General features: G+C 39.1%; 1 protein-coding gene across 6 annotated transcripts in view; it reads right to left on the minus strand.

Moving 5' to 3' along the window:
- The window catches only part of Lrch3 (leucine rich repeats and calponin homology domain containing 3), a 100,504-nt gene that overhangs the window by 28,953 nt on the left and 57,979 nt on the right, over nt 1-13,572 (minus strand). For all 6 annotated transcript variants that reach the window (XM_005071547.4, XM_005071546.4, XM_040750893.1 and 3 more), the window contains exons 9-13: nt 11,528-11,676; nt 9,353-9,429; nt 4,195-4,246; nt 3,492-3,641; nt 1,137-1,187 (exon numbers count right to left, since the gene is read on the minus strand). In XM_005071547.4, the coding sequence (XP_005071604.1) occupies nt 1,137-1,187; nt 3,492-3,641; nt 4,195-4,246; nt 9,353-9,429; nt 11,528-11,676 (479 nt within the window). The remainder of the gene's footprint in view (nt 1-1,136; nt 1,188-3,491; nt 3,642-4,194; nt 4,247-9,352; nt 9,430-11,527; nt 11,677-13,572) is intronic.

The following is a 13,572-nucleotide window of genomic DNA, read 5'->3' on the forward strand; positions in this document are numbered from 1 at the left end:
AACCATGTGCTATTACAAAAAAGCTTCACATTAGGTGTTACATGTGTTTACTTAGAGAGAGAGAGAGAGAGCGAGTGTGTGTGTATGTGTGAGTGTGTGTGTGTGAGTGTGTGAGTGAGTGTGCCACGGCACACACACACGTGAAGGTCAGAGGACACTGAAGAGTCAGTTGCCATCTTCTACTCACTGGCTCTGGAGAATTAAACTCAGACGGTCATCAGGCTCGGCAGAAAGAGCCCTACTTGCTGAGTCACCCTGCCCACCTTATGTTAAGTTTTCAAATACTGTACTTTACAAAGTCAAATAAATCAATAGTCATAAATTGAAAATAAAGGAGGTAAAAATAACGGAACCTGCTCAGTACGAAAGTCGGCTATACTAAAATAACATTCATTTAATGATCTTCATTTTAGCAGACCAAATTAGGCACAAAAATTTAAACAGTTAAGCAGTTAGGTTTGAGTATTTATGTGTAATGAACTGTATGGGCTGACCCAGAACTAACATTCATGAGTTATAACACGGAGATAAGCACTGAGGCACCACAAAGGATGACTCAGGCTGCAGGTGAGGGAGGGGCTGTAATCTCTAGATGGTTGTCTAGGCAGCCCTAACCTGTATGTTCTCATAACCTCCTTCCTTATCCTGTACCTTATTTTCCTTCCTACGTAGAATTTTATTTAGTTTTTGGTTTTTCCAGGCAGGGCTTCTCTGTGTATCTTTGGAGCCTGTCCTGACATCCACTCTGTAGGCCAGGCTGACTTCGACCTCACAGAGATCTGCTTTCCTCTGCCACCCAAGTGTTGGGATTAAAGGACTGTGCTGCCACCACCACCTGGCCGTATGTAGAATTTTGTGGTGGGGGAAAAAGACAATTTTGGGAAGCAGGTTGGTTTGAGATGGGAATTTCTCTACATAGTTCAGGCTAGCCCAAAATTCACTATGTAGCCTAGCTAGTCTTGAATTCTTTGGCCTCCTGCCTCTGCTATACTAATGATGGAATTATGGGCATGTGTCACCACACCAGCCAAAACGAGTATTTTTTGATCATTTAAACATGTGATAATCATATGCCAAACATTCATTTCCATTGCAAAAATAATAAATTCCAAGAAAAAGTAATTATATGGCCTTACCTCACCATCTCCAGGGGGTTGCTGTTTCTGTGGACTTTGTGATGCTTTTTGCTATATGCCCAGAAAGAGGAAGCTAGTTAGAATCTCAACACTAGAACTTATACATTAATTAAATAGATCACATTAATTTATTTCTTGTAATTACTAGTTAAGGAAATTTTGATCCTGTTTTAAACATTTTAGTTTAAATGAAGAACAGCAACAAACTATACTATCATACCTCTATAAACATAAATAGAAAAAATTAAAAACTACACATACACATTCCGAATATTTTCATGAACTCATTCACTCAAGTGGCTTTACATATTTCTTTCTACATTTATCTCTAATGATTTATTCATTGTTCAGCACTCATCGATTCAGAAATTTCTCATATGCCTAATTTACAAAGGGCACAATGCCTGTCATGGTAATATTAAAATTAATAATAGACTTATAAGTTTAATATCATACATATGGGGGGCACAGAATAGCTCAGAAAAGCAAACAGTAGGCACAAACGCAAATGCTTCTATCTCCTTGACAATTCCGCCAACCAAGCTTAGAGATTACTCCTTCATTTTGTACCAGTCCAATTACTTTCTACACCATTTTTTCCTTTTGTTTCTTTCTAGACTGTTCTAATATGAGAAAATGGGTTTTTCAGAAGGATCTTTCTTCTCATGTTTTTTTTTCCTACCTAAGAACTTCTAATTTCTTTCTTCTGCCTAATAGATCAAACTCTTGGGAAATTATTTTGATCAATCCGATAATATGACTATTTACCTCCTACTAGCTGCCAAGCTTCTACAGAAGACAAGCTAAATAAGTTAACAATAGCAACTGAGGTACATTAGTCACTATGGATTACTGAGAGGCCACACAGCAGTCTGGTCAGAGTAGGTCTTCAGAACTAGCTGGCTTTATTAGAATTCCCATTCTATTACTAGCTGAGTACCTCAGGCAAGCTATTTTCCTTCATGAACCTCAATTTTCTGACCTATAAAAAGAGGATAATGATAATTCTTTTCTATAAGATTATTGGGAAGAGTAAATGAAGAAAGAGACAGGCCCAGGTATGGTGGCACACATCTTTAATTCCAGCACTTGGGAGGCAGAGGCAAGTAGATCTCTTGAGTTCCAGGTCAGCCTGGTCTACAGAGCGAGTACTCGGAAAAAAAATCAAAACAAACGGGGGACAGGACTGGAGAGATGGCACAGTGGTTAAGAGCACTTCTCTTGCAGGGGATCTGGGTTTGGTTCCCAGCAACCACATGGCAGCCTACAACTCTGTTCCAAAAGGTCTGAAACCTTCTTACATCCAAGGGCCACAGGCATGCATGCAGCACACATGCACATACATACATGCAGACAAAACTCACGCAAAATAAATATAAAGGAAGGATTTACATAAACAATAGAATAAAATGCAGAGAATACTTTCAAAAGATGGTCTCAGTCTAAAATCCTAAAACACAGGAGAGAAACTTTTCTAGGCAAGAATGACTCATTAAACAAAAGTCTCTGAGTTTTTCTACAGACTCAAACCTGCTAAGTTCTAGTAAGTAAAACACAAAGTTCCTGTCTTGAAGTTTGCAAATGAATGAGAGAGACATATTATGTGAACAAAATTATAAATACCTAACTATTAAGTATTTGTCACTTAATAATTCCAAGGTGATTTCAAAATGAAAAAAACAAACCATACAATCAATATTTGTTTTTCATAGTTCTCAGCCTGCACTACAGATGCAATGAAATATCCATGTTAGGCCATGCTTTGGTGGCACATGCCTTTAATCCCAGCACTCGGGAGCAGAGACAGGTGAATTTCTGTGAGTTTGAAGCCAGATTGGTCTACTGAGCAAGTTCCAGGACAGGTTCCAAAACAATACAGAGAAACCCTGTCTCAAAAAACAAAAACAAACAAACAAAAAAATCCATGTTAGAAACATTAATGGTTGTCCTTACTGAGCAGATATGGTAACAGGAAGGACAGAAAGAATCAATGACCATGAAGAACGAAGCCTGGCAGCATGTCAACGGCATTTCCTACAGGAAAAATCTGAAGACAGGTTTGTCTGATAACAGTTTGACATTCACATGGTACTTCCACTTTCATGATCTTTACTACACCTGAGATGGGAGAGCCAGCAGCCCCATAGTAAGGTGGTCATGGTAATGGTTTCTTCTGGTCTAGACTCGGTCACAACTATGGCTATGGGAGACAGTCACTCTATCTTTAGTTGCGATTCCTTATGAGAGAAACAATTGACCCTTTAATTAAGGCAACAATAACAGACAGTCTTGGCAAAATGAATTTACATTTACTTCTCCTAACTTCAAGAGTATCAATGATGGTAAAGGACTTACTTTGACAAAGTCCAGGACAGCATCTCTCTGAATCTGTTTGGTTCTTATTTTCTCCTCCTCGTACTGCAGTGCTGCAAGCTGTGCCTCTCTCCGAGTGCACTCGATCAACTGCTCTCTCCTCTGATGAAGGTCCAAGTCTACATGCGAAAGCTGCAAGAGAGGTTTCATTTGGGACATACAAGTGAGGATAAGGGTCAGCATGTCAGTAACCTGCATGAATATAAAGAATGATGCTAACTCAAGTTTTACTTTGTATTACTAACATTAAAAAAATTCACAATACAGAGAAACCCTGTATCAAAAAAAAAAAAAAGGAAAAAAATTCACTGTTCTTGTATGTGGGAAAGCAGGAACTATCATGTCCATATGCTATATGAACTGAGAAGACAAATAATAAGACTTACAGATATCTGACAATTAATGGCAGTTTAAGTATTATAAAAGAAAACTGGGTTGGCAAGAAAACTCAGTCAGTAAAGGTGCTTGCCACCAAAACCTAATGACCTGAGTTCAATCCCAGGAACCCACCATTCATGTCTTTAGTCCCAGCACTCCAGAGGTAGAGGCAGGCAGATCTCTGTGAATTTGAGGCCAGCCTGGTTTACAAAGTGAGTTCCAGGACAACGAGGGCTACATAGAGAAACCTTGTCTCAAACAAACAAACAAACAAAAGAACAAAATCTAATCGCTAAAAAAAACTTACCTGGTTGTGACTTGGTGGCAGTGATAACACAGATGATGACTCAACTGGAACCCTGGGTCACAAAAAGAAAAATAAGAACTCGCTGACAACAAGATAAGGTACAAGTGAAATTTTCATTGTTTACAGACGTTTCTGTCAATCAGTACGCAACCTGTTGAGTCAACATTGAAAGAGTAACTGCATTTTGTAAACTTAAGCCCAAGAAATTACATTAAACCACAGGCCTACCTGATATCTCCAAGTTGCATATAATGTAAGGTATCACTGATAGCTAGCTAACCACTGTCTATGCCAGTCAATACTTGTGAAGGTTGGTTGAGAGCACTTTTCAAACAGCATCATTTTTTTTGTAACATGCAGAGCTGTTACCCAGTTTCCTACCATCACTGAAATAAAAGATGTGTAAACTGAGATCTTTTGATGGACACAGCCATTTTACCAACAGAAACCTGGGCTGCGGCAGAACCTGGGGACTACTACACTTACAGAGCATCTTATGCAACCAAAGTAAAGATTCTATTGATTTTCATTCTGAAGGAAAAGGTGAGGTTCTATGTGATGCTTAACAAACACAAAGACAGCACTACTCTCCTCCATTTTACAGTTTGGTATTTATTTTCTTCCTCAGGTAGGGTTACATTTTTTTAGCCTCTTAAAATCATATGTGCTTCACTGACATCAATAATCTAGTAGGTAAACAGAAGCAAACCTAAGTTCTTATAGTCTCAACACCTAAAAAACAAAATTGTTTTTTTCTTGCTAGTGCTAGAAGTCAAACTCAGGGACTCAAATTCTTTAATATGACATTTAGGACTACCACCCCACTTAATGTGCCTATATTTTCTCTGGTAGTATCTTAACTTATCATATATTAAGGACAAAATTTCAAGTCTTTTCTAAAGACTATGTGCTGGTCAGTTTTAATGTCAACTTCACACAGGCTAATGTCATTGGGAAGAAGCCTGAACTGAGAAAGTGCCCCCACTAGATTTGCCTACAGGCACACCAGTGTGGCATTTCTTAGTGCTTGAAGTGGGAGGGCTCAGTCCACTGTGGGTGATACCACTCCTAGACAGGAAGTTTTGGAGTGCATAAGAAAGGAGGCCGAGCAAGCCAGTAAGTATCACAACTCCATGACTTCTGTTCAGTTCCCACTTCCCAGGTCCCCACCTGATTTCCTGGCCTGGCTTACTTCACTGATGGTCTTACAAACTAAGGTGAATAAAACCCTTTTCTTCCCAAGTTGCTTTTGATTGTGATGCTTTACCACAGCTACAGAAACCCTAACTAAGACAGATTCCAATTTATGGAGAACATCTCAAAAAGGTCCTTTCTTCCTTTAGTTTTGTTTTTCAGAGATTTGCTTATTTATTATGTATGCAGTATTCTGCTTGCAACTGTGATCCTGGTATTAAACTGAAGTTGTCAGGCTTGATGGCGAGTGTATTTACCTGCTGAGTCATCTTGTTGACCAGGACTTCCCCCTTTGATATATTTGTGAAATCAAGGCTTTTCATTTATAAAATAAAGCTCATGTCATTATTTGGGATAACACCTTTCTGGACAAACAGAAACACATACTCATTGGGTTCTTACCATGAACTGCTACATACTCACTGTATTAAGTATTTCACACATACTTGGTGTTTCTTGATTATGCCTCACAATAATCCTATGAACAAAGAACTACTATAATCCTCAGCTGAAAACTAAGAATTTCAGCCATAGGAACAGTGACCTTCCCAAAGTGACACAGTCTATAAGTTGTAAAGTTAGACGTGAATCCTGCTATTTGATTTTATATTCTCAACTACCATGCAGCCTATGAGAATTGAAAGGGACTTTGGGCACTCTGCTGTATAAGCCATTACTTTTACAACTAAGAAAAATGAGCCCCTTGGGGCTTAATGGTAGGCACATATGTCAGATCCTGAACTAGAACCCAAGCTTCCTAGTGAGAAATTTAGAGCTCTTCCTCCTCTATTATCCCCACTCAACACAGAAAAAGGAAATGCTCTGGGACTTAAAAATGGAGGACTAAACCAAGTGGTGGTGACACTTGGGAGGTAGAGACAGGTAGATCTTTGTGAGTTTGAAGCCAGTCTGGTCTACACAGCTAGTTCCGGGATGCCAGAGCTGTTACACAGAGAAACCCTGTCTCAAAAAACAAAAACAAACAAACAAACAAATGGAGCACTGCACACACTGAAGAAACACGAACCTGTAATGCCAACAACCAAGCTGTGAGAAGTTAAAGATGGAGATCAAGACGGGTGTTCGTCCTGGTGTGTCACTATCATACTTCATGCCACATGATTTTTTCTTTTTTCACTCATGGATGTGTCTCAACAACAACAACAACAGCATCACTCACATTTCACATAAGGCAATTTTTTTTTTTGGCTTTGGTTTTTTCGAGACAGGTTTTCACTGTGGCTTTGGAGGCTGTCCTGGAACTAACTCTTGTAGACCAGGCTGGTCTCGAACTCACAGAGATTCACCTGCCTCTGCCTCCCAAGTGCTGGGATTGAAGGCATGCACCATCACCACCTGGCCACATAAGATAATTTTTAAGACTGTCCCTCACATTGGAGGTGGCTCAGCCTTATACCTGCTAGTAGCACCTACAGTCATCTTGGGAAGGTGTATGTGTTCCTAGGGAACAACACCTGAGATTGTCTGGCCTCTATATGCATACATACATATGTTCATGTACATCTGCATACACACTGCATCTTCCCAAACACACATATTCATTCATACACAAAAGATACTAAAGGTCGTCACAGACCATAAGAGCATACTGGAATGACTACATGTTTAGGATGACAGGACTTAGTGACATCTTTGTCTCAGCTTCACTACTCTGAAGACTGAAACTTCCTACAGCTTTTATTAGCCATCTGTGGATGATCTGAACTTAAACAAAGGACCAGCTAAATCCATCCCCAGTAGGGTTATGTGTTCTCCTCACCTCAACACTGTTTTTGAATCATTTAATGCATACCTTCTTCTACCATATTTATCTCATTTTTAAAACAGAAGGTAATGATGGACTCCAACACTGCATGACCCTGTCTTCTTTTACACATTTAGAGACAGGGTCTCATTAAGTTGTCTAAACTAGCATTGGCTTTCAATCCTTCTACTGCAGGCCCGAGTGCCTGGGATTCCAGGCCTTGCTCAGTTCCTACCATATTTCTTTACCCTCCTTTTATACTGAACTTTCTTTTAAGAAGCTAGCCAAGGCCGGGTGGTGGTGGCGCACGCCTTTAATCCCAGCACTCGGGAGGCAGAGGTAGGAGGATCTCTGTGAGTTCCAGGCTGGGCTGGTCCGACAGCCTCTAAAACAAAACAATACAGAGAAACCCTGTCTTGTAAAAACCAAAAAAAAAAAAAACCAAAAAAAAAAAAAAAAAAAAAAGAAGCTAGCCAAACTCAGTCTTTTGTAAGTCTTACATTCACTGGGCTGCTTGAGCAGTGAAGCTCTGCCCAAGGCTGCAGGCCTAGTTCTCACCCAGCCCAGTGGTTCTTGGAGGGAAGGCTGTGAGCGATCTCAGTACAGTAAGGTTTGTTGCACATCAGCAGCACTTCCAGCTTAGTCACTGTAGACCAGGCACTTCCAGAAGCTGCTGGAGAGCATGTTGGTGCTCCTTTACTGATGCTGGGCACCAGAGTTTGTCCCTGGATCTTCTCTGCACCCTAATGTCAATACATCTGGCTTTCTGCCAGTTTTGTTTAGTTTTGACACATCAGTCTAACTGGTGCTAAGTGAACTTACTGGTCCTCTTTTTGGTGATCTTGGATTTCATCGGATGCTGGAGGGCAGCCACGATGCTGCCAGAGAGACGGCAGCTACCTCGAATGCAGCACAAAAGAAGAATAAAGCCTTCTCCAGTTTTAAAATCTTCCTTTTCATTTTAGCCTTTCAAACATTATCCTTTGTCTTCCAACCCTAATGAGTGCTTCTCCTCGGGCTTTTTGCCAGGTTTTTTTTTTTTTTTTTTAATACAGGGTCTCTCTGTATTGTTTTGGAGGCTGCCCTGGAACTCACTCTGTAGACCAGGCTGGTCTCGAACTCACAGAGATCCTCCTGCCTCTGCCTCCTGAGTGCTGGGATTAAAGGCATGCGCCACCAACGCTACCAACGCCCGGCCTTTTTTGCCAGTTGTTTAAGCTCCAATTTCTCCATGGCTCTAACTACTATGTATCTAACTCTTGTGTATCTAACTGCTTATTGAATACTTCAAGTGTGTACGTAATGGGCATTTCTAAAAAATGACCATATCCATTATGAGATAAATTTCAAAGTATATAAAATTTAACTAAACCTCTAAGAAATATATAAAAGGCCAAGTTATAAAATTTTTATGTTTGAAGAGATGGCTCAGCGGTTAAGAGCACTGACTTGCCTTCGAGAGGACCCGAGTTTGAGTCCTAGAATCCACATGGCAGCTTACAACTGTCTGTGACTTCAGTTCCAGGGGACCTGACACCCATGACAAAACAACAATGCCCATAAAATAATAAAAAAATTATGCATTATTCTTCCTGAATTTTCTTTATTCCATCTATATCATAGCTCCTGAGACAGCATTAGCATGCTGTTTGTTATAAATACCTCGGATGGATGACAGATGCTACACAGTAAATTCACTGTCATTTAAGAACAGACATATCAGTTAGGTGTGGTGCTGCATGCCTTTGATTCCACGAGGCAGAGGCAGGTGGAACTCTGAGTTCAAGACCAGTCTGGTCTATAAACTGAGTACAGTGAAGAGACTGTCAAAATTGAAGAATGAAAATACATGTAATCTGTTCTGTTACCCATTCAAAAATTTAAGTTAAAAAGTGGGGCTTCTGAAAAATCTTTAAATTTTCTATGCATAAACACCCATCACTACAAAATTTCACTATTACTAAGTACTTTCAAATCAACTAATTCTAAAGTAATGGTTTAGGTAGTCTGGATTTGGAATCAATAAACCATTTTTACAATGGTGTAAGCACAAATGCAGACTTATCTACTTTTAAATGAAAAGCCCACATAAGTCAAATGTCTTCATTATATTTGCATCTGCACAAAACCAAAATCAATTCACAGTCTTATTACTGAGTTTCAAGACAGAAAGAATTAAGTAGAGTTGCTTTCTCAAACCTGTTTTGATGTGAGTATCTTTTCATGTCTTCTGTTTTTTGAAACTCTTTAACAGGTATTGGCTTTACTGGTGTACCCTAGACCAAAAAGAAAAAAGTCAGTAAATAAATGTAAAACACATAATATATCAAAAATGCTGTAATTATATTTTTAATTACTTTTACCTTTAGGAAACTGTATTTTGATAGGACTTTTCCTTTGTGAGCTGTGTTTAGGAGCATGCAGGTTAGAGGGTTGTGCTGGTGCATGCCTATAATGCCAGCACTCAAGAAGCGGAGGCAAAAGAACTGAGTTTGAGGACAGCCTGGGTGACAGAAAGACTGTGTCTCAAGAAACTAAAAGCAAGGGTTGCTGAGATGGGTCAGTGTGGAAGACACTTGCTGCTGTGCAAACCAGAAACCCGAGTGTAATTTCCAGAACTACAGAAAGCTGGACCAATTCCACAAGTTGTCCTCTGAGCTCCCTGAATGCACTGTGGTATGTGTGCTGACATACTCACATACATACAAATGAACAAAAGCAGAACCAAACCAAACCAAACACACACTGAAAACCATGTAGGCTGCATTATAGGGTTTAATGAATAAAAATATGCAAAATCTATGAATATTTAATTTATTTAATAGGCTCTCTTCTTACTGTATAGATTAGTGATTATGCTGAGTAATATTGCCAGAATAAGAAGGACTGGAGCAGCTGGAGGTGGTGGTGCACATCTTTAATCCCAGTATTTGGGAGGCAGAGGCAGGTGATCACTATGAGTTCGAGGCCAGTCTGGTCTATATAGTGAGTTCCAGACCAGCCAGGACTCTATAGTGAGACCCTCTCTCAAACAACAAACAAAACAAACAGAAAAGACCTCAGAACTCACTTACTGGCAAGCTTATCTACATATGCTGAGTTAGCTCATTACCCTCTTTCATTGCTGCATCATACTTTACAAACTGCCCAGTTTTAGAAAACTACATCACACAAAAGAAGCCTCTACAATGTGGTAGGGAAATAGTAATACAACATTGCTCAGTAGGCCAGTAAGCAGTTTCTGTTCCATTCTGCAGACACACTGCACTTAGACAACCTAACATTATAAAGATTAAAGAAAGACAGGAAAAGAAAAGAGATTTCTCTAAAGAGTACTATGTAGCATTATTAATTTAAATTTTATTAGAAAGTAACTCTTGACTCTAGCAGAGACTAAAAGCTTGAACCACAGGTCAGTTTTATCAACAACTGGTCTATCATCATCTCTCGGCTATAGGGTTTGATTTATGTGATTTTATCTGATTTTATAGACAAGTATCTTCTGAACTGCAACAAAAATGACTGTGTTCACAAGCCTTCAAACAGGAGTCAGAGGATTCTTTTAAACAGTGCACTTCACTTGAAGCAAGTGATTCTTGATTTCTAAGTTAAATACATCATTCTTCAAAAAGACCCCCAGTGTTCCTCAAACAACCCCTTCTCAGAGCCTGGGACAAACTCCAGACATTAACACAGCACACACTAAAATGAAGCCATTTTACTATGCTGACTAGACACATTGAAGAATGCTATTCTACTTGAGACCCTTGAGGAATTGGCAGAGAGTCTACAGTGGTCTGAATGCTTACTTGTATTTTAGGCAATTCAATGCTTCATTATAAGAGACACCCAAGAATTTTAACAGCAAATAATTTATATTCTGTTAACTTAGGAGAAAAGTACCAGTATAATTAAACTTATTATTATTCTATGGGTAAGTTGAATGTTTCCTCAAAAGTCAACCTTGGTTTAATTAATTATCTACCAAATTATGATTTATAGTTAGCAATAATAAAAAAGAAAATCAATCAAGAAAAAAAAAAGCCAGCCAGAAAGCAAAACAATGTAACAAGGAAAAGTATCCTATTCCATGCACTTTCTTCAAAGGACTGAGGTCATGCTCAGGTGTCACTCTCCCTCTCCTTTCGCTGCACCCTCAAATGAGGGAAATCTGCCTTCTTATCTGAAGAATAAATTTGAACCATTTTTGAGACTTCTTCCTGATTTTTCCAAATTAAATCTGTAAAATCCAAGACTAAAATTGGAAAGGAAAAGAAAACAAATAGGCCTAGATCAATAGACGACTGCAAACTATACATCCAGATTGTTTTCGTAGAGGATACTAACTTCCGTAGGCTAGAATATGGATACTACCTCGTGGGAGATTCGCCGCTGTTCAATGTATGCCATGAACTGTGAGCTGAGACTGCTGTTATCCAAGCCTTTGGGCTGTTTGGCATCGTTTTCTTCTTCTTCTGTAGTACAGCTGTCAATGTAGTCAATCTGATCTAGATCATGCTCCACTGTACCCCGGAGAGAGACAGAGAGAGATTCAAAGTTAAACAGCAATAAAGACATTTGCTTAAATTACATTCTCCCTTTTCTTTGTGTTTGTTCTATGACAAAAGCCTTTAGCATTTAGTCTACAGCCCTTTGCAAAAATCGTCTCTTGAAAACCTTAGTCCAGCCGGGTGGTGGTGGTGGTGGTGGTGGTGGTGGTGGTGGTGGTGGTGGTGGTGGTGGTGCATGCCTTTAATCCCAGCACTCAGGAGGCAGAGGCAGGCGGATCTCTGTGAGTTCGAGACCAGCCTGGTTTACAAGTGCTAGTTCCAGGACAGCCTCCAAAGTCACAGAGAAACCCTACCTTGAAAAACCAACAAAAAAACCAACAAAAAAAAAAAAAAAGAAAAAAGAAAAAAAAAAGAAAAGAAAAGAAAAAAGAAAACCTTAGTCCATTTACACAAAAGAATGTGACAACTGAGGGTGAGACACGGAAGTGTAGACCCTGGCATGTGTTTTCTCTGGATGGCTCGGCACTGTTTTAAACAGGCAGTCTGGAGTATGTGGGACAGAAGCTGGCTGGTCAGCTACAGCTTAGAGACAGACAGCTGTGTCCTTTCATTAGTTTGGGATGCAGAAAATATATCTGTTAACTCAGAAGAGAGCAGAAGACAACAAAAGATATGGGAGAAGAAGAAACTTACTGACTGCTTCCTTTCCTGTAGCTCAAACTTAAAAAAAGAGAGAGAGAGAGAGAGAGAGAGAACAAAGATTTCCCTATTTAGAGTATGTGCTAGAGGTCAATGCTTTGGATACTTTTGCAGCAATTTGTGAGTGAAAGGAAGTCATCTGAAGAATTTCTTCTTCTCAAGATACTTTATTAAAAATCAAATACTGACTGGAAAGTGTATCTTATAACTTATAAATGTCTACTCATCTAAAAAAGACACTTTAGAAAAAGAAAGGGAGGCAACAAGACACGGCCATAGAAAGGCTAACTACTTTTAACAGCTAGTTAAAACGGCACACTAGGAAAAGACTTTGTTGCGAAGATGTGTCTCAAGCAATGCATAAACGCCAACCATTGTTTTATGTTGTTCCACTGTGCCAGAACACTGAATTTAACTGAACTGGTTTATATCAAATTGAATTTTGTATTATAAGTTTATTCAGATCTAAAAGAATAAAAAGGTTATAAGGTAATATTACATTAGAAATTTGATACATACATACATATGTATATTCATCTATTCTATATGCTGTAATTTGTCCAGTTAAATAGTTTACATATTAAGACTTAATGGTCTTTCAAATTATCCAGACTAGTACAGTCAAAATTTGATGAAGATTTTGTAGCTATATCTTAATTCAGAAAAGCCACATTTCAGCCTTTAAATTTGTTTGCTGGGTGTATCTGTGGTGTATGCAGATGTACAAGTGTGTGTATGGCTGTATGTGCACATGTTTATGCGTACATGTGGAGCTGAGAGGTTGATGTCAAGTGTCTCTATTGTTAGCCAGCTTATTTTCATAAGTAACAGAAACAAAGAAGAATGTAAGCCAGAGAGGACAAAACAACAACAAACCCCACAAAAAACAACTGACATCATTAGAAATGAAAGTGCTTCTCAAAAACATGTGAATTTCTAGAAAAATCTATGTAATTTCTCCCTCAGCACTGGCCCTCAAAATTTGAACCTACGACTTTAAGATTCAAATTGGAAGAATACAGAATAGATTGCTAAACTCTGCTTCAGAAGTACATGGAAACAGAGAACTGTTTATTTCATAAAAATGACTACTAAGTTCAGTGTCAGAATAAGAAAAGCTAGTTTTCAGAAGCCCCAAACAACACCACTCCAGATGGAAACCAAGGCCGACACTAAGACATGTCCTGGAGGACGGACATGCTGTTAGAC

The sequence above is a fragment of the Mesocricetus auratus genome, unplaced genomic scaffold (assembly GCF_017639785.1).
Source record: "Mesocricetus auratus isolate SY011 unplaced genomic scaffold, BCM_Maur_2.0 Super-Scaffold_100008, whole genome shotgun sequence".
Taxonomy (NCBI): Eukaryota; Metazoa; Chordata; class Mammalia; order Rodentia; family Cricetidae; genus Mesocricetus; species Mesocricetus auratus.